Source organism: Macaca nemestrina, chromosome 20, assembly GCF_043159975.1.
Source record: "Macaca nemestrina isolate mMacNem1 chromosome 20, mMacNem.hap1, whole genome shotgun sequence".
NCBI lineage: Eukaryota > Metazoa > Chordata > Mammalia > Primates > Cercopithecidae > Macaca > Macaca nemestrina.
The window spans coordinates 59722603-59749071 of NC_092144.1; the positions used below are offsets into that span (position 1 = coordinate 59722603).

Genomic DNA, 26469 nt, shown 5'->3' on the forward strand with positions numbered 1-26469 from the left:
TTGAGCACCCAAGCCAGTTTATTTGGTCTCCCGCATACACTCAGGCCTGCATCACCGGCCGCGATTTCTCCGCTTGCAGCTTTACTCCAGAGCCCGCGAAGCCGGTACCGCCCTGGGGGAGGTAGAGAGAAGGGCGAGGTGGAGGCCGGCCCGGGGGTGACCGGTGGGGCTCCAGGTGGTAGTGGGGATTCCTAAGCGGGTCAAGGTGAAGCGGGTTGCTGGCTAAGGAGTAGGAGTTGGGGAGGGGGCGAGGAGTAGGAGTAGGAGTTGGGGGGGGGCGAGGCGACCGCAGTGGGCATGGATGGACAGGGCGCAGGGCACAGAGAAGAGGGTAGAGAGTGGCGGGGAGGGGCCTTGGGAGGGGACGTGTGAAGGAGAGGGGTGGAGCCTTGGAGGGATGGAGGCAGGGGAGGGGCGGGGCCTTAAAAAATAGGGCGGGGACGGGGCCTGGGAGAGCAGGAGGAAATTGGGGGCCTTACAGAGCAGAGAAGAAGGCGGGGCCTTGGAGAGTTGGAGGAAGGGGAGGGGACGAGGCCTTGGAGGGGATGAGGGGGAGGGGATGAGGGGGAGGGGCGGGGCCTTGGAGGGGGTGAGGGGGAGGGGCGGGGCCTTGGAGGGGGTGAGGGGGAGGGGCGGGGCCTTGGAGTGCTGCGGGAAGGGCAGGGGTGGGACTCTCACCCGCTGCAGCACGATGATGTCGCGGTCTGTGAGTTTGTCTCCAGTCACAGGGTCCACCATGTCCTTCCGAATCAGCTTCTCCACGCATTCGAGGGTGACCACAGCCCCACTGCGGTGAGGGCGAAGGTGGGAGACTGATCAGAGGCCGTCCTGGAGACCTACTGGCCCCAAAGCCGGCCCGCCCCGCAGGTTCCCAGGTGGTCCCTTCCCTCCCCTCCTAGGTGACTCACGAGGGCCGCAGCACAGCGCAGGGGGTGGCGTTGCTCAGGCTGTCGCGGGTCACGGCGCACACGTAGCGCTCGCTGCGCGTGATGAGCCCCACGCGGTCCACGGAGCTGTCGAGTGGTGTGAAGTGCACGGGCGTCAGGTCTGACATGCGCAGGGGCTTCCCCGACATGGGGCAGGTCACCGTGCGGGACTGCAAGGGGCGGAGAGAGGCAGGCTCAGTAGGCAGGGCTGGCGCAGGTGGAGAACGGGTGGTCCCTGTGCGTGAGAAGGACGCTGGGGGACCCTGGCGCCCTGGCAGCGAGGGGCGCTGTGGGGGCTCACCGGCTTCTCCAGCTTGGTGGCCTTGGCTTCGGGCGTCAGTGACGGGATCCAGAAGCTGGGCAGCACTTTGTCCTTGTCCTTACTTGGAGGACCCACACTGGGCCCAGGTTGGGCATTATCTGTGGAGGAAGAAAGGGACTCAGATGCCGCCCCCTGGGCCCGCCCAGCCCGCGGCGCCCCGCCCCCCAACCCACCACAAGCGCACTCTGAGTCACCTGGGCTGGTGCCCGAGAGGGCCTTGGCTGTGAAAGGGTTGAGAGGCCGGCTTACGATGGCGGACTCCTTCTCCAGGAAGCCCCGCACATGGTCCTGCGAGGCCGCCCGCTGCAGCTCCTTCTGCTCCTCCCGCCGGCTGCCCCGCTGCTTCTCGTAGGCCTGCGGGGGGCGGAAAGTAGGCTGAGCATCTGCCCGTGAGGGTGGGTTTGGACCACCCTCGGGGTTTGGAGGTATCTTCCTCTCATTTCACAGGTAGGTAAACTGAGGCCTACACAGTGGAGGCAGTATCTGGCAGAGGGTGGTAACTGCCTGGGCGGGTGTGAACCTTACCGCGTTGTATAGCCAGAGCGCCAGACTCAAAGCCCATCTCTGTCACTCTGTGGCCTGAGTGAGCACTATGACCGCTCCTGGCCTCAGTTTCTTCATCTGTAAAACAGGCTAACAGCGGTGACCCACCTCGGCGGCTCACTAAAGGTTACATAAGGTGAGTGTTTAAAGCATGGAGAGCCTCACCTGGCACTCAGCTAAGCGTTTAATTAATGTCACCTGCTGGCCAATTAGGTTTACTATACAGTGCATGCCCCAGACGGTGTTTGGGACGGAGGATGTAGACTCCAGGTCTAAGGGAATGCTGAGGAGCCCAGTCTACAGATGGGCAGGGAGTGAGGACGGGAGGAGTGAAGCCACGTCCTGAGCTCAGGCCCGCCTGGCGCACAGCAGGTGCCTAGGCAGTGCTGCAGTTCGAGACCACCCTGGGCCACCCAGCTGAGTGAGGAGGTAACAGTGACAGTGATGGATGCTCAGGAGGGCCTCCGACATGACAACCAGGCTGTGTGGAGGACATGGGCACGGGGGAGCCACTTGCTCAGGACAAAAAGCCCAATAAGCACATGACCTGTAGTGTTTCCTCAGTGCCAACAAACAGGCAGGGGAAGAGGGGGACAGACCCACTGTGCCTCAAATGGGGATAAACAGGGCCCCTCCTACCCATCAAATGGCTTTGTCCATGGAAGGCCAGGCCAGGTTCCCAGTAAAACGCCTTGAGAATGCTCATCTGCCTGCACCTCCCAGGTTCCCTGCTGTGTCCTCTGATTTGGCCCTGTCAGCCCATTTTACAGATGATGAAACTGAGGCCCAGAAAAATGAAGTGATGTCGATTCATTTAGCACATCTTTTTTTTTTTTTTTTCTTTTTTTTTTTAAACAGAATCTCGCTTTGTCACCCAGGCTGAAGTGCAGTGATGCCATCTCAGCTCATTGCAACCTCTACCTCACGGGTTCAAGCGATTCTCCTGCCTCAGCTTCCTGAATAGCTGGGATTACAGGCACCTGCTATGCCCAGCTAATTTTTTTTTTTTTTTTTTTGTATTTTTAGTAGAGACAGGGTTTCACCATGTTGGCCAGGCTGACCTCTAACTCCTGACCTCAAGTGATCCGCCTGCCTCGGCCTCCCAAAGTGCTGGGATTACAGGTGTGAGCCACCGCTGCCGGCCCATTTAGCACATCTTTACTAAGGACCTAAGCCACAGGGGGGAAAACTCGAAGTCCAGAAGGGAAAGTGGGCGTGTGTCAGACAGCCACAGGTAGAGTTACAACTATGCCAAGTGCTAACAGAAGAGGTGACTGGGGCAGATCCAGGGGACTGGCAGGAGCTCAGAGGAGGCAGCACCTGGGCTGAAATCGGTGAGGAGGATTTGGCCGGAAGCAGGAGGGGAACGGTGTACCAGGCAGAGGGAACTGAGACTGGAGGGCTCCAAGTGGCTCTGCCTGTGAGCTCAGACTCAAAAGCTCCTGCCTGCCTGTGCCTCCTTCTCCCCATCCCCATCACCTTCATCTGCCGGGCGATCTCCTTCTTCTGGTGCAGAATGTACTCCAGGATGGCCTCACGCTCATACAGGTAGCCATCTGGGCTGCAAAGACAGGGTGCAATGAGGAAGAAAGAAAGTGATCCTCCCGCCTCGGCCTCCTGAAGTGCTGGGATTACAGGCAGGAGCCATCATGATCAGCCCCAAGTTCAATTATTCGCTAGAATTCACAGAACTCAGCAAAGCTGTTACACTCATGGTGATAGTTCACTGCAGTGAAAGGATGCAGACTAAAATCAGCAAAGGAAAAAGGCACGTGGGGCAGAATCTAATAGAGACCAGATTTCAGCTTGCAGCTGTCCTCTCCCAATAGAGTTGCAGGGAAAGTGCTTCATTCTCGCAGCAACAATGTGTGCCACATGTTGTTGCAGCCAGGAGTTCGAGACCAGCCTGGGCAACAAAGTGAGATCCCCTGTCTACAAAAAACAAACAAAAAAGCCAGGTGTGGTAGTGCACCCCCATGGTTCCAGCTACTCAGGGGGCTGAGGCAGGAGGATCATCTGAGCCTGGGAGATCAGTGAGCCAAGATCTCCTCATTGCACTCCAGCCTGGACAACAAAGTGAACACTCTGTCTCAAAAAAAAAAAAAAAAAAAGAAAGAAAAAAAGAAACTGAAGGTGGCCTTGGGGGCCCTGATCATTACTGTCTTCTACAAAATATACCACTAATTGAGCACGTATTTAGTGCCTGGACTCAGCACCCGTTAAGCCTTTGTCCTACCATCACAGGCAGGTCATGGGAAGTGTCCGAAGGTGAGCTGCTGTGATGGCCTCGGCAGTGCTCCAAGAGCCCTACACCCCATTAGGAATATGTTCCTTTCCATCTGTTCCACACTATGAAACAGACACTAGGATCATGCCCATGTCCCAGGTCAGAAAACAGAGGCTCTGAGGATAAACTGCTCGTCCAGGGTTCCCTGGCTGTGCAGGTGGCCAGGCCCACACACACAGCCTCCTCCTGGTGGTTCCCTTGCCCTCCCCACCCAGACCTACCCATCCCTGTTCCCAGCTCACGTGACAACAGGATCGTGGCAAGGCTGCAGGGACAGACAACAGCAGTCGAAGTCTTTCACGGCATCCCGGCTCAGTCGAATGTTCTGGGTCCCATAGCCTGAGGCCGCTGGGGACAGAGAGGGGCAGAGTGATGGAGGGGCAGAGCGACAGGAGACAGGCCCGTCTCCAAAGCCCCAGAGAGAGAGGCAGAGAGACAACGGGGTGGTGGGGGTGGGGGACTCAGAGAGAAACAGGCAGTTGGGAGCCGCTGTCTGTGTGCTGGGGCCATGGGCTGAACCCACAGGGAGGTGTCAACCCTGGAGGGTGAGAGGCAAACAGGCCTGGTCACTGAGTGGCAGCTCAGTGGAGGGGCTGACGGCTGACTCCCCTCCACCCTTCTGGCTGTGACCAAGCTCCAGTGCCTGTCCCTCTTTGGGCCTCAGTTTCTTCTTCTGGAGCATGGGGTAACAACAGCGCCATCCCTGACACTCTTGTTGGGAGGAGTGAGTTCATGCACAGAAGGCAGGGAACACAGTGCCAGGCCACATGGGGGCGTGGGATCACCCGGCTGTTGTTTACATGGTCATGGCCATCAGTGTGTGTCGGGGGCGGGAGAGAGACATCCGGCACGAGGGGAGATGGTGACTCCAAGACACATCCATGCCCCGCCCTGCCCTAGCCCTGCACCTGTGTCCTTCTTCTTCTCGTGGTAGGTGTAGACGGCCCCCGCGGTGCAGTTCTTGCCGTGCCGTGTCATCCTGGGGAGGAAGGGACAGTGGCAGGGCTGTGGTGACCGGAGGCAGGCAGCACAGGGAAGATCTCTACAGCCCTCAGAGCTGATCTGCCCCCTCGATGACTCTACAGCCTTCAGAGCTGATCTGCCCCCTCGATGGGAAAGCGGAGGTGGAGAAGCGGGGTGAGGTGGAGGAGAGGGAGGGCATGTGGTCACCAGGCCTCCTCCTGGAAGTCCCCCTTCCAGACTCACCTAGACTCATTTATATATGAAAATAGCACCTTTACCAACAGAATTCTTTGTTTGGAGGGAAGAGGGTGGGGATCCAGGGTTCAAATTCTACCCACTACTTCAGATTAGCTGGGGTGGTGGCTGTGCCATTTAATGGAGGCAGAAAAAAAAAGACACTAAGGGGGCCACTACTGTTGATGAATCCACTCCACCTTCCCTTCCCCTCTCCTATCTGTAGGCTCTGACTGAGGCCAAGGCGTGGACCAGCCCCGTGATTGGCTCAAGGCTTGGCACTTAGCCAAGGCTTGACCCAATCGCTGCCTACCAGTCCACTAGCGATTGGATCTAGCGTCTGTGATTATATCTCAGATCGACCAATCAGAGGGCAGGTCAGAGTAGGGCTCTGTGGCTAGGGGAAGAGCTACCTCCACTCCCACTGCGGGTAAAGGAGGAAGAGAAGACCCCAGAATCCTGGAGCTCAATTCAAAAAGCAAAACTTTATTCTGTAAGTTTTCAAACACATACAAAACCAGAATAGTGTAAGGAACCCCATGTACCCATGTCCTGAGGTCCAGCAGCTGTCAACATCTTGCCACCCTACTTTGATACCTTTGATCATTCCCCATACTTGAGTGCAAGCCCCACCCTTTTAAAAGACTTTATTGAGACATAATTCACATACCATAAAATTGACCCTTTTTTTTTTTTTTTTTTTTTTTTGAGACGGAGTTTCGCTCATGTTGCCCAGACTGGAGTGCAATGGCATGATCTTGGCTCACTGAAACCTCCGCCTCCCAAGTTCAAGCGATTCTCCTGCCTCAGCCTCCCAAATAGCAGGGATTACAGGTGCCTGCCACCACACCTGGCTAATTTTTTTGTATTTTTAGTAGAGATGGGGTTTCACCCTGTTGGCCAGGCTGGTCTTGAACTCCTGACCTCAGATGATCCACCCACCTCAGTCTCCCAAAGTGCTGGGATTACAGGCGTGAGCCACCGCGCCTGGCCCCTGCATGCTTTTTATCCCTTAAAAGGATTCAGAGCCAGGCTCAGGGCTCACGCCTGTAATCCCAAAACTTTGGGAGGCCGAAGCAAGAGGACTGCTTGAGTCCACAAGATAGAGATGAGCCTAGGCAACACAGCAAGATCCATCTCTATTAAATTTAAAAAGAAATAAGTTGATGGCCAGGTGCAGTGGCTGACACCTGTAATTCCAACACTTTGGGAAGCCGAGGTGGGGGCAGATCATGAAGCCAAGAGATCAAGATCATTCTGGCCAACATGGTGAAACCCCATCTCTACTAAAAATACAAAAATTAGCTGGGCGTGGTGCAGGCCTGCAATCCCAGCTATTCGGGAGGCTGAGGCAGAAGAATCGCTTGAACCCAGGAGGTGCAGGTTGCAGCGAGCTGAGATTGCACCACTGGACTCCAGCCTGGTGACACAGTGAGACAAAGAAAGAAGAAAAGAAAAGAAAAAAAAAAAGAAAGGGGGCCGGGCGCGGTGGCTCAAGCCTGTAATCCCAGCACTTTGGGAGGCCGAGAAGGGCGGATCACAAGGTCAGGAGATCGAGACCATCCTGGCTAACACAGTGAAACCCCGTCTCTACTAAAAATACAAAAAAAACTTAGCCGGGCGAGGTGGCAGGCGCCTGTAGTCCCAGCTACTCGGGAGGCTGAGGCAGGAGAATGGCGTGAACCCGGGAGGCGGAGCTTGCAGTGAGCTGAGATCCGGCCACTGCACTCCAGCCTGGGTGACAGAGCGAGACTCCGTCTCAAAAAAAAAAAAAAAAAAAAAAAAAAAAAAAAAGAAAGGAAAGAAAGAAGGAAGGAAGGAAGGAAGGAAACAAAGAAAGGATCTAGTAACATTATATACTAGTCTCACTCATCTCTAAGTTGCCACCTAAAAATTCTCCCAAGCTTAAACAGTTGCAAAGGATACAATTTCCAGCAACGTAAATGTGTAGCTAATGGAATCTAAATACTGTAATGATTTGAGACCATTTGAAAAATGCAAGAAAAAGCTCTGCTTTAACAGCAGAAAATTGTACATGTCCTGTTTTTCTCTTTGAACTTGTATTTCTGTTCCACTTCCCTCTCTGCCACCCATTTTTAATCTAGCATCTTTTTTTTTTTTTTTTTTTTTTGAGACAGGGACTCGCTCTGTTGTCCAGGCTGGAGTGCAGTGGTACAATCACAGCTCACTGCAGCGTTGACCTCCTGGGCTCAAGTGATTCTCCTGCTTCAGCCACCCGAGTAGCTGGGACTACAGGCATGTGCCACCACGCCCAACTAATTTTTGTATTTTTAGTAGAGATGGGGTTTTGCCATGTTGCCCAGGTTGGCCTCAAACTCCTGGACTCAAGTGAACTCCTGGCCTCCCAAAATGTTGGGATTATAGGTGTGAGCCACTGCGCCTGGCACATCCTATTTTTTGTGCTTGAAAATTCTTTTGTTTTGAGACGGACTTTTGCTCTTGTTGCCCAAGCTGGAGTGCAATGGCGTGATCTCAACTCACTGCAACCTCCGCCTCTTGGGTTCAAGCAATTCTCCTGCCTCAGCCTCCTAAGTTGCTGGGATTACAGGTGCACGCCACCACACCTGGCTAATTTTTTGTATTTTTAGCAAAAATGGGGTTTCACCATGTTGGCCAGGCTGGTCTTGAACTCCTGACCTCAGGTGATCCACCTGCCTCGGCCTCCCAAAGTGCTGGGATTACAGGTGTGAGCCACTGCACCTGGCCTGAAAATACTTGCTTTAGTGATCACCCTGTTATATATCTCTGCAAGAAAAAAAAAATATGGATAGGAAATCCTTTTAAACATTTCCCATCGTTCCTAGGCTATAAGAGTCCAATATTCTTCTAGCAGCGGTTCTCAAAGTGTGGGTCCTAGGACCCACACTTTGGGTCCTCGGTGTGGTCCCCCAACACATTTCTAGGGAGTCTGCAAGGTCAAAACTGTTATCTTAATAATACTAAGACATTATTTGCCTTTCTCATTCTCATTCTTTCACAAGTACACCAGAGGCTCCATGAGGTGTGATACTGCAACACTAAATTAGTAGTAATTTGTTACAACAATGATAGGAAACTAATATAGTCACCAGGGAAACGCACATTAAAACTTCACTGAGGGCTGAGTGCAGTGGCTCACACCTGTAATCTCAGCACTTTGGAGGCTGAGGCAGGCAGATCACTTGAGGTCAGGAGTTTGAGACCAGCCTGGCCAACATGGCGAAACTCCATCTCTACTAAAAATACAAAAAGTTAGCCAGGCGTGGTGGTGCGCGCCTGTAATCCCAGCTACTGGGGAGGCTGAGGCATGAGAATCACCTGAACTCGGGAGGCAGAGGTTGCAGTGAGCCAAGATCGCACCACTGCACTCTAGCCTGGGGGACAGAGCGAGACTCCATCTCAAACAAAACAAAACAAAATAAAACTTCACTGAGATACCTCCCCCCACGTACCACAAGGGCTGCAATTAGAGGGGTGCAGGCAAGGACACGGAGCTACTAGAACCCTCATGCACTGCTGGGGGAGTGCAGACAAGCACAACCACTTTGGAAAGCAACTGTCAGTATCTACTGAAGCCAGGCATATGCCAATCCTATGAGCCAGCAATTCCTCTCCCACATATACACCTAACAGAAGGGTACTCCTGTTTACAAGACACATACTGCCCTATTCTCAACGGCTCACAAACTAGAAACTACCCCACCCCTGTCAGCACAGAGTAGATAAAGAAACTGGGCCATAGCACATAATGGAAACGCCCAGCAATCAGACACAACAGCCTACTGTCATACCCATAGTATAGCTGAATCTCACAGACGCCGTGCAGGCCAGACACCAGACATGCAAAAGAAAACTTACTGGATGGTCCCATTCATGTGAAGTTCAAAAACTCACAAAGTAATTATGACATTAGAAGTTATGTGTAGGTGGGTGTGGTGGTTCGCACCTGAAGTACAAGCACTTGGGGAGGCCAAGGCAGGAGATCGTTTGAGCCCAGGAGTTTGAGACCCGCCTCAGCAACACAGCAAAACCTTGTCACTACGAAACATAGAAAAATTAGCTGGGCATGGTGGTGCACGCCTGTAGTCGCAGCTACTTGGGAGTCTGAGATGGATCACCTGAGCCCAGGGAGGTCAACGCTGCAGTGAGCCATGATTGGGCCACTGCACTCCAGCCTGGGAGTCAGAGTGAGACCCTGTCTCAAAAAAACAAAAAAAAAGTCAGGTGCCTTTGGGAGGCGGAAGGTGGGGTGACTGGGAGGGGCACAGGTAGCCTCTGGGAGGCTGGGAATGTTGTTTCTTGTTCTGGGTGCTGGTTACATGGGTGTGTTTGCCCTGAAACTCGCTGGGTTAGACAGTTATGCTTTCTGTACTTCTTGGTACATGTTATAAAAAGAAATTGGCTGGGCGCCATGGTGCATGCCCAGCCAATGTCTTTGGCTATAATCTCAGCACTTCAGGAGGCTGAAGCTGGAGGATCACTTGAGCTCAGGAGTTCGAGACTAGCCTGGGCAACATATTGAGACGCCATCTCTACAAAAAAAAAAAAGTATATAAGGTGGGCGCAGTGGCTCGCGCTTGTAATCCCAGCACTTTGGGAGGCCGAGGCAGGTGGATCATGAGGTCAGGAGATCGAGACCATCCTGGGCAATTCAGTGAAAGCCTGTCTCCACTAAAAAATACAAAAAACGGCCGGGCGCGGTGGCTCAAGCCTGTAATCCCAGCACTTTGGGAGGCCGAGACGGGTGGATCACGAGGTCAGGAGATCGAGACCATCCTGGCTAACACGGTGAAACCCCGTCTCTACTAAAAAATACAAAAAACTAGCCGGGCGAGGTGGCGGGCGCCTGTAGTCCCAGCTATTCCGGAGGCTGAGGCAGGAGAATGGCGTGAACCCGGGAGGCGGAGCTTGCAGTGAGCTGAGATCCGGCCACTGTACTCCAGCCTGGGCGACAGAGCGAGACTCCGTCTCAAAAAAAAAAAAAAAAAAAAAAATACAAAAAACTAGCCGGGCATGGTGGTGGATGCCTGTAGTTCCAGCTACTCAGGAGGCTGAGGCAGGAGAATGGTGTGAACCCGGGAGGCGGAGCTTGTAGTGAGCCGAGATCGCGCCACTGCACTCCAGCCTGGGCGACAGAGAGAGACTCCGTCTCAAAAAAAAAAAAAAAAGAGGCCGGGCGCGGTGGCTCAAGCCTGTAATTCCAGCACTTTGGGAGGCCGAGATGGGCGGATCACGAGGTCAGGAGATCGAGACCATCCTGGCTAACACGGTGAAACCCCGTCTCTACTAAGAAATACAAAAAATAGCCGGGCGAGGTGGCAGCGCCTGTAGTCCCAGCTACTCGGGAGGCTGAGGCCGGAGAATGGCGTGAACCCGGGAGGCGGAGCTTGCAGTGAGCTGAGATCCGGCCACTGCACTCCAGCCTGGGCGACAGAGCGAGACTCCGTCTCAAAAAAAAAAAAAAAAAAAAAAAAGAAAGAAAGAAATCAATGGCTCCATCTTGGCCATCATTCCCCCTCAGCCCACCAGGCACGTCCTTGGTCTCTATGTGGCTACAGATTCGTCCCTGCATGAACGCGACTCTTGGATTTGACACCTGTGGACAGACATCCTTGTCCATTATGACAAAGCAGTTTGGTACCCAATGTGTAGTATGTGTCCAAGGATGTTTTTCAGATAAATTCTTTTTTCCTTTCTTTCTTCCTTTTTTTTTTTGAGACGGAGTGTCGTTCTGTCATCCAGGCTGGAGTGCAGTGGCGTGATCTTTGCTCACTGCAACCTCTGCCGCCCGGGTTCATGCCGTTCTCCTGCCTCAGCCTCTCGAATAGCTGGGACTACAGGCGCCCGCCACGTCGCCCGGCTAGTTTTTTGTATTTTGTAGTGGAGACGGGGTTTCACTGAGTTAGCCAGGATGGTCTCGATCTCCAGATCTCGTGATCTGCCCGCCTTGGCTTCCCAAAGTGCTGCAATTACAGGTATGAGCCACTGCGCCCAGCCTTTTCTTTCTTTTAAGACAGGGTCTCACTCTGTCATCTAGGCTGAATGCAGTGGTGCAATCATAGCTCACTGCAGCCCCAAACTCCTGGGCTCAAGTGATCCTCTCACCATAGCCTCCCAAGTAGCTGGGAATACAGGCGTGTACCACCACGCCCAGCTAACTTTTTATCCAGACGGAGTCTTGCTATGTTGTCCAGGTTGGTCTTGAACTCCTGGGCTCAAGCGGTCCTCCTGCTTTGGCCTCCCAAAGTGCTAGGATGACAGGGTATGAGCCACTGCACCCAACCCTGCTTTTAAGATAATTTTTAAAGTGGAATCACTAGTTCAAAGGGTGTGTGCATTTAAAATGTGGTTAGAGGCTGGGCTGAGTGCAGTGGTGTTTACAACTAATTGATCACAACCAGTTACAGATTTCTTTGTTCCTTCTCTACTTCCACTGCTTCACTTGACCAGCCAAAAACATATATACACACATATACATATATACACACATATACATATATACACATATACATATATACACACATATACATATATACATATATACACACACATATATATATATATATATATATTTTTTTTTTGAGACAGAGTCTCACTGTCGCCCAGGCTGGAATTCAATGGCATGATCTTGGCTCACTGCAACCTCTGCCTCCCAGGTTCAAGCAAATTCTCCTGCCTCAGCCTCCTGAGTAGTTGGGATTATAGGCAGGCGCCACCGCGCCCAGCTAATTTTTGTATTTTTAGTAGAGACAGGGTTTCGCCATGTTGGCCAGGCTAGTCTTGAACTCCTGACCTCAGGTGGTCCTCCTGCCTCAGCCTCCCAAAGTGCTGGGATTACAGGCATGAGCCACCATGCCCAGCCAAAAAATGTTTTTGCTAGAATTTACTAGTTGCTCTCCATACAGACTGCACAGGTCTCTATACCTCCAACAACATGAGAGAGCCATTCCTCACAACTTTGCCACAGGGCTTCGTGGGGCCGGCTCTGAGCTGTGCCTGGGTCAGCAAGGAGCCTCCTGTACTGTGCTGTGGAAAATGTGGCATCAGTGAGAGGCTGGGAGAAGATATTTGTAATGCCTACAATCGACAAGGGACTAATATCATTTTTATTTTTATTTTATTTATTTTGAGACAGAGTCTTGCTCTGTCACCCACGTTGGAGTGCAGTAGCACATTCCTGGCTCACTGAAACCTCTCTGCCTCCTGTGTTCAAGCGATTCTCCTGCCTCAGCCTCCCAAGCAGCTAGGATTACAGGTGCCTGCCACCAGGCCCGGCTAATTTTTTTGTATTTTTTTTCTTTTTTTTTTAGTAGAGATGGGGTTTCACCATGTTGGCCAGGCTGGTCTTGAACTCCTGACCTCAGGTGATCCGGTCGCCTTGGCTTCCCAAAGTGCTGGGATTACAGGCATGAGCCACTGCACCCTGCCAACAAGGGACTAATATCTAGAATGGTCAGTTCTACTATAATGCATGCATTTATAAAAATCACAGCAATATGCAAAATCCTGCAGTCAAAACCACAGGGCTTACAGAGAAAACAGGATTGTGTCACGATCCTCGTAAACTTTGTCAGTGATGCTTAAAGAAAAAGACAAGAACGGAATACAAAAGGAGAGAACAGTTTCACACAGGCGAGGTGGTTAAGACATACCAACATACTCCAAAATATATGGCACTTGACCTTGACAAAGACTTGAAGTTTGTTATGGCAATGGTTGTGGGGTGGAGGGAGCAGCTTGTGAATTACTGTGATGTGGTGGAAGGAGGGTTATCTGAGATCTGATGGAAAGTCCTAGTACCAGATGTGGATGGGTGTGGCTCCTAACACCCGGGGAACTGCGGCGGTGGTATTTGTTTGAAGTGCCGTGTATGTGTGCTTTGTGTATTCCTACACACACACTTATAGCAGAGTGCAGTTTCCTGGATTCACCTTGGATGAGCATAAGCAAATGTGAAATTGGGGTTATGCTCAAATTGTTCCCTGATATATCAACTGCATTGGAATAAATTCACATTTTCAAAATAAGTATTATAGTAGAACTGATGGTACATGAAACTTCAGCAAATCAAAAAGAAAATAAAAGCCACTCCAATAGAAAGATGAGTAAAAGAGGCTGGGTGCCATAGTTCATGCCTGTAATCCCAACACTTTGGGAAGCCAAGGCGGGAAGACTGCTTAAGGCCAGGAGTTCAAGACCAGCCTGGGCAATATAGTTAGACTCCATCTCTAAAAAAAAAAAAAGGCCGGGCGCGGTGGCTCACGCCTGTAATCCCAGCACTTTGGGAGGCCGAGGCGGGCAGATCACAAGGTCAGGAGATCGAGACCACGGTGAAACCCCGTCTCTACTAAAAATACAAAAAAATTAGCCGGGCGCGGTGGCGGGCGCCTGTAGTCCCAGCTACTCAGGAGGCTGAGGCAGGAGAATGGCGTAAACCCAGGAGGCGGAGCTTGCAGTGAGCCGAGATCGCGCCACTGCACTCCAGCCTGGGCGACAGAGCGAGACTCCGTCTCAAAAAAAAAAAAAAAAAATTGTTTATTATTTTTTCTTGAGAAGGAGTCTTGCTCTGTCACCAGGCTGGAGGGCAGTGGCATGATCTTGGCTCACTGCAACCTCTTGGCTCACTGCAACCTCCGCATCCCAGGTTCAAGCAATTCGCCTGCCTCAGCCTCCTGAGTAGCTGGGACCACAGGCGTGCACCACCACACCCGGCTAATTTTTGTATTTTTAGCACAGATGGGCTTTCGCCATGTTGGTCACACTGGTCTTGAACTCCTGACCTCATGATCTGCCCGCCTTGGACTCCCGAAGTGCTGGGATTACTGGTATGAGCCCACTGCGCCCAGCCTGGGAGGATCTTTAAATCATAGTGCTTGATGAGAAAAGAGTAAAACGAGCTCAATACCATGTAGGCACAGGAAATCTACAGGTGCAGACAATTATACTTTTTTTTTTTTTTTTTTTTTTTTTGAGACGGAGTCTCGCCCTGTCGCCCGGGCTGGAGTGCAGTGGCCAGATCTCAGCTCACTGCAAGCTCCGCCTCCCAGGTTTACGCCATTCTCCTGCCTTAGCCTCCCGAGTAGCTGGGACTACAGGCGCCCGCGACCTCGCCCGGCTAGTTTTTTTTTTGTATTTTTTAGTAGAGACGGGGTTTCACGGTGTTCGCCAGGATGGTCTCGATCTCCTGACCTCGTGATCCGCCCGTCTCGGCCTCCCAAAGTGCTGGGATTACAGGCTTGAGCCACCGCGCCCGGCCTGACAATTATACTTTTTTTTTTTTTTTTGAGACGGAATATTGCTCTGTCGCCCAGTTTGGATTGCAGTGGCACAATCTAGGCTCACTGCAGGCTCCGCCTCCTGGGTTCATGCCATTCTCCCGCCTCAGCCTCTGGAGTAGCTGGGACTACAGGCGCCCGCCACCAGGCCCAGCTAATTTTTTTTTATTTTTTTTTAGTAGAGACGGGGTTTCACCATGTTAGCCAGGATGGTCTCGATCTCCTGACCTCGTGATCCGCCCACCTCAGCCTCCCAAAGTGCTGCAATTACAGGCATGAGCCACAGTGCCCAACCTACAATGATACATTTTAAAGAACACTTGGCCAGGCACGGTGGCTCACGCCTGTAATCCCAGCACTTTAGGAGGCCGAGGCAGGCGGATCACCTGAGGCAGGAGTTTGAGACCCGCCTGGCCAACATGGTGAAACCCCGTCTCTACTAAAAATACAAAAATTAGCCGGGCGTGGTGGCAGGCACCTGTAATCTCAGCTACTCAGGAGTCTGAAGCAAGAGAATCACTTGAACCCAGGAGGTGGAGGTTGCAGTGAGCTGAGATCGCGCCATCACACTCCAGCCCGGGGGACAAAAATGACACTTCGCCTCAAACAACAACAACAACAACAACAACAAAAACACTTGCGGGACGGGCGAGGTGGCTCACGCCTGAGGCCAGCAGATCACCTGAGGTCAGGAGTTCAAGACCAGCCTGGCCAACAAGGTAAAACCCTGTCTCTACCAAAAATACAAAAATTAGCCGGGTGCAGTGGGTGCCCGTAATCCCAGCTACTTGGGAGGCTGAGGCACGAGAATCGCTTGAACCCAGGAGGCGGAGGTTGCAGTGAGCCGAGATTGTGCCAATGTACTCCAGCCTGGGTGACAGAGACTAGTCTCAAAAAATAAAGAATAAAAAATAAAGAACACTTGCAGACAAAAGGCTCCACATTACACATATTAGTTGTATTCAGGAAAGATTGTCTCCTGCTCTCAACTAGGCTGCAAGTAAGATCCAGAAGTTGGGGTGGGGAGCACAACCAAGGGTCCCACCGATGTAAAAAGCAACTTCATCTCTATCGCCCCCTTCTGGTTGCTTTGAGAAACTTGCCTTTCCCATTCAAAACTTGAAACACAAACCTCTAGGAGCTACGGAGCTCTCTCTCCCCCTACTGGCGTCTTCTCAGAAGCCACTCTGGGTTTTATGTATATTTACACAGAATCAACGCAAAGACCTTTACAGTTGGATGCGTTTTGACAAATGTATACACCCTTCTGACCTATGGAGATACAGAACCTTCCTATCACCCTAAATACCCCCTCACGCCCATTCCCGATCAATGTGCCCCTTGAGGCAGACAGGGCTGCTTGCAGAAGGGGACCTTGATCAAATACTCCAACTTGACCCAGGGTCCCCTCCACGTGCCAGGCTCCTCCTCCGACTTCCTCCTGACCACCAAGCTTCTCAGTGAACGTCCAGCACCTGTTGCCTCCCCTCACTCACCTGCCACCCGCTCCCCAGCCCCCACAACTGCCACTCATGAAGGTCACGGTGACCTTCTCATGGACACATTCCCCATTCTATTCTTAGTTGTCAACTCCCTTGACCCTCTGCGGTATTTGGCTCTAGGCACCTTGGCTTTCCCAGAGATGAGCTTGCTTGCTGTTTTGTGGCCAAGAACTGAGGTTTCAACACAGATGGGAACATTTTCCCTCCAAAAATGGGAGGAACAGCTGTAGAGGAAGCATTTAAACTTTTTTCAATTTTTTTTTTTTGAGATGGAGTCTTACTCTCTTGCCCAGGCTGAAGTGCAGTGGCACGATCTGCAACCTCCACCTCCCGGGTTCAAGCAATTCTCCTGCCTCAGGCTCCCAAGTAGCTGGGATAACAGGCGCCCACGCCCAGTTGTTTTTTTTTTTTTTTTTTTAAGTAGAGACAGGGTTTCACCATGTTGCCCAGGCTAGTTCTGAACTCCTGACCTCGTGATCCGCCCACCTCGGCCTCCCAAAGTGCTAGGATAACGGGTGGGAGCCACCGCGCCCGGCAAACTCTTTGATTTTTAAAACTCAGTGATTTTTAAGATCCTGAGACCAGGCTGGGCACGGTGGCTCACGCCTGTTAATCCCAGCACTTTGGGAGGCCGAGGCGGGCGGATCACGAGGTCAGGAGATCAAGACCATCCTGGCTAACACGGTAAAACCCTGTCTCTACCGAAAATACAAAAAATTAGCCGGGCGTGGTGGCGGGTGCCTGTAGTCCCAGCTACTCGGGAGGCTGAGGCAGGAGAATGGCATGAACCTGGGAGGCGGAGCTTGCAGTGAGCCAAGATTGCGCCACTGCACTCCAGCCTGGGTGACAGAGGGAGACTCCGTCTCAAAAACAAAAAAAAGATCCTGAGACCAGAAAGTGTGAGCGCCTCCAACCAAGGGTTGAAGAATAGCCAGGTTCGGGATTTATAAACTCCGAAAGCTGAGCTCTCCTGCCCCACACTGTATTGTCTCCTTGGTAGGTCCAATTTCAAAATAGAAAGCAGACTGCTGCCATCTGCTATCACCAGTATTTCAGAGAGGAAACAGACAAAGAGCAGGAGCAACCGATGTCAGCATCATCCCTGCCTCACAGGACAGGAAACAGGCTCACAGCATCTCCCAGCTGGGAAGTGGCAGAGCTGGGACTCAGACCCAGGCAGCCAGGCTCTGGAACCATTCCTGACAACTGTCAGTTTTCCCAGGAAAGTCACAATCTCAGAAAAAAGGCCAATCAGGCTGGGCGTGGTGGCTTACACCTGTAATCCCAGCACTTTGGGAGGCCGAGACAGGTGGATCACGAGGTCAAGACAGTGAGACCATCCAGGCCAACATGGTGAAACCCCACCTCTATTAGCTGGGTGTGGTGGCGGGCGCCTGTAGTCCCAGCTGCTCGGGAGGCTGAGGCAGGAGTATCGCTTGAACCCGGGAGGTGGAGTTTGCAGTGAGCCCAGATCACACCACTGCACTTCAGCCTGGCAACAGTGCGAGACTCCATCTCAAAAAAAAAAAAAAAAAAAGAAAAGAAAAAAAGCTGCTCTGAACTAGACCCTGGCTCTAAGCATTTCACTGAGTATCACAACACCTCAAATGGTTGAATATCACAGCACTCCACTGAATATCACAACACCTCAAATGGTTGAATATCACAGCACTCCAATGAATATCACAACACCTCAAATGGTTGAATATCACAACACTCCACTGAATATCACAACACCTCAAATGGTTGAATATCACAACACTCCACTGAATATCACAACACCTCAAATGGTTGAATATCACAACACTCCACTGAATATCACAACACCTCAAATGGCTGAATATCACAACACTCCACTGAATATCACAACACCTCAAATGGTTGACTATCACAACACTCCACTGAATATCACAACACCTCAAATGGTTGAATATCACAACACTCCACTGAATATCACAACACCTCAAATGGTTGACTATCACAACACTCCACTGAATATCACAACACCTCAAATGGTTGACTATCACAACACTCCACTGAATATCACAACACCTCAAATGGTTGAATATCACAACACTCCACTGAATATCACAACACCTCAAATGGTTGAATATCACAACACTCCACTGAATATCACAACACCTCAAATGGTTGACTATCACAACACTCCACTGAATATCACAACACCTCAAATGGTTGAATATCACAACACTCCACTGAATATCACAACACCTCAAATGGTTGACTATCACAACACTCCACTGAATATCACAACACCTCAAATGGTTGAATATCACAATACTCCACTGACTATCACAACACCTCAAATGGTTGAATATCACAACACTCCACTGAATATCACAACACCTCAAATGGTTGAATATCACAATACTCCACTGAATATCACAACACCTCAAATGGTTGAATATCACAACACTCCAATGAATATCACAACACCTCAAATGGTTGCCATAAATGAAGAGAGGCACAGAGGCGGTGCCCTAGGTTATGCAGCGAGTGAGTCCTACAGCTGAGTTTGATCCAAGCACCTGGGGCTTTGACCACCCACTGTGCCAGCTGGCTGCAGGCGGCCTCAGGCACTGTGCTGAACTCTGAGAGAGGATGGGACAGCTAGTGTGTGTCTTGTCCTCCCCGAGATCCTGTCTCCTTTCTCCTCCAGAGCACTGCCAAGGTATGCCTCCTCTAAGAAGCCTGCCTCTCCGGGATCAGTTAGGTTCTCCTCACACTTGACCATGCCCTGAGCTACCTCCATTATAGCCCATCCCTTGGTATTTCGGCTCCAGAGTAGGGGCCCCTGGTTGGTGGGGCCTGGGTTGAACTTCAATCTGGGTCCCAGCATTGCCTGGCACCTGGGAGGTCTCAGAGATGTCATGATAGAATCGATGAACCACCTTCAATCCTAGGGCCAGGGGAGGTGGGTTAGCAATGAGCTAACCGTGCAGCTATGACATCATGCCGTTGATACACTCATAATTCATTAGGAACACGTGAATCACAGCAGCACTAGAAGAACAGAAGTAATCATCATATCCTTTAATCCCTTAAGAATCAGACCTTGTGGGAAGCACTTTCCATATGTGAACACATTCGGTCCTCAGGACGACCTCCCCACGTTCTGCCCCTTTTATTTCATTTTATTAATTAATTAATGTATTAATTTTTGGGGACGGAGTCTCACTCTGTCACCCGGACTGGAGTGCAGTGGCGCAATCTTGACTCACTGCAACCTCCGCCTCCCGGGTTCAAGTGATCCTCCTGCCTCAGCATCCCAAGTAGCTGGGATTATAGGCACACACCACCATGCCCAGCTACTTTTTTTTGTATTTTTAGTAGAGACGGTGTTTCACCATGTTGGCCAGGCTGGTCTGGAACTCCTGACCTCAGGTGATCTACCCACCTCGGCCTCCCAAAGTTCTGAGATTACAGGCATGAGCTACCGCGCCCGGCATCGCCCATTTAATAGGTAGGAAAATTAAGGCTTGAAGAAATTGGCCTCTGACAAACCAGTCTCGGGGGACTTTTCAGAATGGAAGTTGATTAAGTCACTCTCTTCAACTGCTTCTTGGACATGACTCAAGACAAAAACCAAACTGTTCAGACTCTAAGTGTAAGAGAAATGGGAGAATAGGAAAACTGCCATTTTGCAACCTCTGGTGAAATAGTTGACTCAGGCAATGATTGTTGATGGATGGCATTAATGAAGAGGCTGATGGGGCCTGGAGAGTCACAGGATGCTAATTCTCGCTGCTGGAAAAGACACAGTTGTAACTTTACAGTGCGCTTTTCGATGGCTGCCACACGTCTCAGTCTACTCCCGCTGCCATAACAAAACACCACTCTGGGAGGCTTAAACGATAGACATATTTTCTCCAGTTCCTAAGGCTGGAAGTCTAAGTTCAGGCTGCCAGCATGGTGGAGTTCTGGTGACACCCTCTTCCTGGTTTGCAGATGGCTACCTTCAGTGGCAGAGAGAGCGCTCTCTGGTGTCTCCTGTTTTTTGTGGGGAGTCTCACTCTGTCACCTAGGCTGGAGTGCAGCAGCAGATCTCAGCCTACTGGAACCCCCCCCCCCTAGGCTCAAGTGATTCTCCTGCCTCAGCCTCCTAAGTAGCTGGGATTACAGGCGTCCACCACCATGCCTTGCTAATTTTTTTTTTTTTTTTTTTGAGACGGAGTCTTGCTCTGTCGCCCAGGCTGGAGTGCAGGGGCATGATCTTGGCTCATTGCAAGCTCTGCCTCCCAGGTTCACGCCATTCTCCTGCCTCAGCCTCCTGAGTAGCTGGGACTACAGGCGCCCGCCATCACACCCAGCTAATTTTTTGTATTTTTAGTAGAGACGGGGTTTCACCGTGTTAGCCAGGATGGTCTCGATCTCCTGATTTTGTGATCTGCCCACCTCGGCCTCCCAAAGTGCTGGGATTACAGGCGTGAGCCGCCGCGCCCGGCCTAATTTTTGTATTTTTAGTAGAGATGGGGTTTCACCATGTTGGCCAGACTGGTCTTGAACTCCTGAACTCAGGTGATCCACCCGCCTCAGCCTCCCAAAGTGCTGGGATTATAGGCATGAGCCACTGTGCGCGGGCGGCCTCCTCCTTTTAAAGGACACCAATCCATCAGATTAGGGCTCTGCCCTTTCACCTTAATTATCTCCATAAATTATGGCCCTACCTCCAAACATAACCACCTTGGGGAGTGAGGGCTTCAACATACGAATCTGGGGGGACATTCAGTCTATAATGCTGCCTGAAGCCTGAATGAATTACGCCACCCCTGAAAGTGGGGCATCCAGGCCGTATGCAACATGAAGGGGCCACCTCTGAAGTAATCACTTGACGGCTGAACGGAAATTTAATCAAGTCTTTACATTCAATTTCCTGATTCTAGGAAGTCAGGGGATACAGTAGGGAATAACAAAAAACGGCCAGAGAGTAACTGTTTTGAACTTTGCAGGCCAAACAGCCCCTGTAAGTATCCCACTCGGCCCCTGTAGCATAAAAGCAGCCACAGACACACAAACGGGCAAGGCTGTGTTCCAATAAAACTTTATTTTTGGATTCTGACACGGAATCACGTACAATTGTCATAGGTCACCAAATTCATTCTTTTGATTTTTTCCAGTTATGTAAAAATGTTAAAAACCAGGCAGGGCGCGGTGGCTCACGCCTGTAATCCCAGCACTTTGGGAGGCTGAGGTGGGCGGATCACGAGGTCGGGAGATGGAGTCCATCCTGACTAACACGATGAAACCCTGTCTCTAGGGCGCCTGTAGTCCCAGCTACTCGGGAGGCTGAGGCAGGAGAATGGCATGAACCCGGGAGATGGAGCTTGCAGTGAGCCAAGCTCACGCCACTGCACTCCAGCCTGAGCGACAGAGTGAGACTCCATCTTAAAAAAAAAAAAAAAAAAATTAAAAACCATTTTTAGTTTGCAGGCTGAACAAAAACAGGTAGCAGTTACAAAAGTCAGATATCTGCTGGCTGTTGTGGCTTGCAACTGGATAGAGCGCTTTGGGAGGCCAAGGCAGGAGGATCACTTGAACTCACGAGTTCAAGACCAGCCTGAGCAACATGGCAAAACCCTGTCTCTACCAAAAAAAAGCAGTAGCAACAGGAGTTTTGAGACTAGACTTGAACTTGCTATGGGGAACACAGCAAGACTCCATCTCTACAAAACAAAATGTAAAAAATTAGCTGGGCATAGTGGCATGCACCTGTGGTCCCAGCTACTTGGGAGGCCGAGGCAGGAGGATCCCTTGATCCCAGGAAGTTGAGGCTGCAGTGAGTTATGATCGTGCCACTGCACCACTGCACTCCAGCCTGAGTGACAGACTGAGACTTTGTCTCTGGGGGGGGAAAAAAAAAAAAAAAGGCCGGGCAGGTTGGCTCACACCTGTAATCCCAGCACTTTGCGAGGCCCAGGCGGGGCAGATCATCTGAGGTTGGGAGTTCGAGACCAGCCTGACCAACATGAAGAAATCCCATCTCTACTAAAAATACAAAATTAGCCGGGCGTGGTGGCACATGCCTGTAATCCCAGCTACTCAAGAGGCTGAAACAGGAGAATCACTTGAACTCGGGAGGCGGAGGTTGTAATGAGCTGAGATCACACCATCTCACTCCAGCCTGGGCAACAAGAGCAAAACTCCATCTCAAAAAAAAAAAAAAAAAAAAAAATAAGGATATCTGATAAGGGAATTGCAGTGAGAATATATTAAAAACTAAAAACTTACAACTCAATAGTGAAAGGACACCTAACACAATTTAAAAATGGGTGAAGGATTAGAATAGACAGTTCTCCAAAGATCTAGAAATGGCCAACAAGCATGTTAAAAGACACCAGTCCACACCCAGTAGAATGACTATAATCAAAAAGACAGATAATAATAAGTGCTGATGTGGATATGGAGAAACTGGAACCCTTATATATTGGTGGTAGACGTGTAAAATGGTATAGCCATTTTGGAAAAGTCACAGTTTCTCAAAAGGCTAAATAGTCACCTTTTGACCCAGCAATTCCACTGGTAATAGAAATAAAAACATACATCCACACAGGCCGGGCGTGGTGGCTCACGCCTGTAATCCCAGCACTTTGGGAGGTCAAAGCGGGTGGATCATGAGGTCAAGAGATCAAGACCATACTGGATGGTGAAATCCCACCTCTACTAAAAATACAAAAATTAGCCGGGCGTGGTGGTGCACACCTGTAGTCCCAGCTAGTTGGGAGGCTGAGGCAGGACAGTCGCTTAAACCTGGGAGGCGGAGATTGCAGTGAGCCAAGATCCCGCCACTGGCCGGGCGCGGTGGCTCACGCCTGTAATCCCAGCACTTTGGGAGGCCGAGACGGGCGGATCACGAGGTCAGGAGATCGAGACCATCCTGGCTAACATGGTGAAACCCCGTCTCTACTAAAAATACAAAAAACTAGCCGGGCGAGGTGGCGGGCGCCTGTAGTCCCAGCACTTTGGGAGGCCGAGACGGGCGGATCACGAGGTCAGGAGATCGAGACCATCCTGGCTAACATGGTGAAACCCCGTCTCTACTAAAAATACAAAAAACTAGCTGGGCGTGTGGTGGGCGCCTGTAATCCCAGCTGCTCGGGAGGCTGAGGCGGGAGAATGGCGTGAACCCGGGAGGCGGAGCTTGCAGTGAGCCTAGATTGTGCCACTGCACTCCAGCCTGGGCGACAGAGTGAGATTCCATCTCAAAAAAAAAAAAAAAAAGATCCCGCCACTGCACTCCAGCCTGAGTGACAGAGCAACACTCAGTCTCAAAAAAGCAAACAAACAAACAAACAAACATACATCCACACAAAAACTTATATACAAATGTTGCTAGCAGTATTATTTATAAAAGCTAAAAAGTGGAGGGCCGGGCATAGTGGCTCACGCCTGTAATCCCAGCACTTTGTTTTTTTTTTTTTGTTTGTTTGTTTGTTTGTTTATTTTGAGACGGAGTCTTGCTCTGTAGCCCGGGCTGGAGTGCAGTGACCGGATCTTAGCTCACTGCAAGCTCCGCCTCCCGGGTTTGCGCCATTCTCCTGCCTTAGCCTCTGGAGTAGCTGGGACTACAGGCGCCTGCCACCTCGCCCGGCTAGTTTTTTTTTTTGTATTTTTAGTAGAGACGGGGTTTCACCGTGTTAGCCAGGATGGTCTCGATCTCCTGACCTCGTGATCCGCCCGTCTCGGCCTCCCAAAGTGCTGGGATTACAGGCTTGAGCCACCGCGCCCGGCCATCCCAGCACTTTGGAAGGCCGAGGCAGGTGGATCACCTGAGGTCAGACGTTCAAGACCAGGCTGGTCAACATGATAAACCCCGTCTCTACTAAATATACAAAAATTAACCAGGCGTGCTGGTGGGCGCCTGTAATCCCAGCTACTTGGGAAGCTGAGGCAGGACAGTCACTTGAACTGGGGAGACGGAGGTTGCAGTGAGCCGAGATCGCACCATTGCGCTCCAGCCTGGGCTACAAGAGCAAAATTTCGTTTAAAAAAAAGTGGAAACAACACAAATGCTCATCAACCGAACAACAGATAAGAAAATAAGTATATCGGCTGGGCGCGGTGGCTCATGCCTGTAATCCCAGCACTTTGGGAGGGCCAGGCAGGTAGATCGCAACTTCAGGAGATCGAGACCATCTTGGCTAACGCAGTGAAACCCCCGTCTCTACTAAAAATACAAAACATTAGCCGGGCATGCCGGCGGGCGCCTGTAGTCCCAGCTACTCAGGAGGCTGAGGCAGGAGAATGGTGTGAACTCGGGAGGCGGAGCTTGCAGTGAGCTGAGATCTTGCCACTGCACTCCAGCCTGGGGGACAGAGCGCAAGATTCCGTCTCAAAAAAAAAAAAAAAAACACACATGCTAAGTGAAAGAAGGCAGGCAGTCACAATAATATTTTATGGTTTCATTTGTGTGAAATACCCCGATTAGGCAAATCCATAGATATAGCAGATTAGTGGCTGCCAAAGGCTGGGGGTGGGAAGGACTGGGAGAAAACAGGGAATGACTGCTAATGAGTACCATGGTTTCTTTTTGGGAGATGAAATGTTCTTATAGTGTTGATAGTTGCACAACTCTGTCAACATACTAAACACCACTGAATTGTATACTGTCAATGGGTGAATTATATGTTAGGTAAATTATATCCCACTAATGCTTTTTTTTTTTTTTTTTTGAGAGGGAGTTATGCTCTTTTGCCCAGGCTGGAGTGAAGTGGCATGATCTCGGCTCACTGCAACCTCTGTCCCCTGGGTTCAAGTGATTCTCCTGCCTCAGCCTCCTGAATAGCTGGGATTATATGCACCAGTCACCACGACCGGCCAATGTTTGTATTTTTAGTAGAGATGGGGTTTCACCATGTTGGCCAGGCTGGTCTCGAACTCCTGACCTCAGGTGATCCACCTGCCTCCACCTCCCAAAGTGCCAGGATTACAGGCATGAGCCACTGCGCCTGGCCAATGCTGATTTTTAAAACAGGTAGCTGGCAGGATTTGGGTTTGGTCTGTAGAATGTAATTAGCTGATCCCTGGCATGAAGAAACAAGTAAAATGAGGCCAGGCTCAATGGCTCCCACTTGCAATCTTAGCATAGCACTTTGGGAGGCCAAGGCAGGAGGATTGCTTAAGCCCAGGAGTTTGAGACCAGCCTGGGCAACACAGCAAGATCTTGTATTTTTTTTTTTTTGATACGGAGTCTCGCCCTGTCGCCCAGGCTGGAGTGTAGTGGCACGATCTCCGCTCACTGCAACCTCCGCCTCCCGGGTTCACGCCATTCTCCTGCTTCAGCCTCCCGAGTAGCTGGGACTACAGGAGCCCGCCATCACGCCCGGCTAATTTTTTTTTTTTTTTTTTTTTGAGACGGAGTCTCGCTCTGTCACCCAGGCTGGAGTGCAGTGGCTGGATCTCAGCTCACTGCAAGCTCCGCCTCCCGGGTTCACGCCATTCTCCTGCCTCAGCCTCCCGAGTAGCTGGGACTACAGGCGCCTGCCACCTCGCCCGGCTAAGTTTTTGTATTTTTAGTAGAGACGGGGTTTCACTGTGTTACCCAGGATGGTCTCGATCTCCTGACCTCGTGATCCGCCCGTCTCGGCCTCCCAAAGTGCTGGGATTACAGGCTTGAGCCACCGCACCCGGCCACGCCCGGCTAATTTTTTGTATTTTTAGTAGAGACAGGGTTTCACCATGTTAGCAAGGATGATCTCGATCTCCTGACCTCGTGATCCACCTGCCTGGGCCTCCCAAAGTACTCGGATTACAGACGTGAGCCACCACGCCCAGCCGGAACAGTTCTAAATTAAGAGAGATGTAAAACACAATAGCAAAAAACACTATATCCTGATTGCAACAAACCCACAGTTACGCTGGACTTGACTCTGCACCACGTAATGGATAGTAGTCTAGAATTACAGTTGTTCTTGTAAAGTGTGATAATGGTATTGTGGTCATATTAGCAATGTTTCTGGTTTTCACACGCGCACCCTGTTAAATAAAATTTATAGGCCGGGCGCGGTGGCTCAAGCCTGTAATCCCAGCACTTTGGGAGGCCGAGACGGGCGGATCACGAGGTCAGGAGATCGAGACCATCCTGGCTAACACCGTGAAACCCCGTCTCTACTAAAAAATACAAAAAACTAGCCGGGTGCGGTGGCGGGCGCCTGTAGTCCCAGCTACTCGGGAGGCTGAGGCAGGAGAATGGCGTGAACCCGGGAGGCGGAGCTTGCAGTGAGCTGAGATCCGGCCACTGCACTCCAGCCTGGGCGACAGAGCGAGACTCCGTCTCAAAAAAAAAAAAAAAAAAAAATTTATAGAAGGTCATTGGTTAGGACTGAGCTCCTGCACTAGGTTCAACGAACCAAACCAAAATGGAGTCACTCATGCTAAAGTTCCATGCTTCCAAGCCAAA

At 51.0% G+C, this 26469-nt stretch overlaps 1 protein-coding gene across 2 annotated transcripts in view; it reads right to left on the reverse strand.

Moving 5' to 3' along the window:
- The window catches only part of NOSI (nitric oxide synthase interacting protein), a 27760-nt gene continuing 1291 nt past the window's right edge, over positions 1-26469 (reverse strand). Inside the window, exons 1-9 of one of the 2 annotated variants that reach the window (XM_071087478.1) lie at positions 9222-9246; positions 4987-5057; positions 4321-4426; positions 3271-3352; positions 1443-1602; positions 1228-1346; positions 909-1096; positions 679-787; positions 1-112 (exon numbers count right to left, since the gene is read on the reverse strand). In XM_071087478.1, the coding sequence (XP_070943579.1) occupies positions 41-112; positions 679-787; positions 909-1096; positions 1228-1346; positions 1443-1602; positions 3271-3352; positions 4321-4426; positions 4987-5056 (906 nt within the window). In that variant the 5' untranslated portion in view covers position 5057; positions 9222-9246 and the 3' untranslated portion in view covers positions 1-40. Of the gene's footprint in view, positions 113-678; positions 788-908; positions 1097-1227; positions 1347-1442; positions 1603-3270; positions 3353-4320; positions 4427-4986; positions 5058-9221; positions 9247-26469 lie in introns of those variants that run through there. The other variant, XM_071087477.1, reaches the window with a different exon arrangement.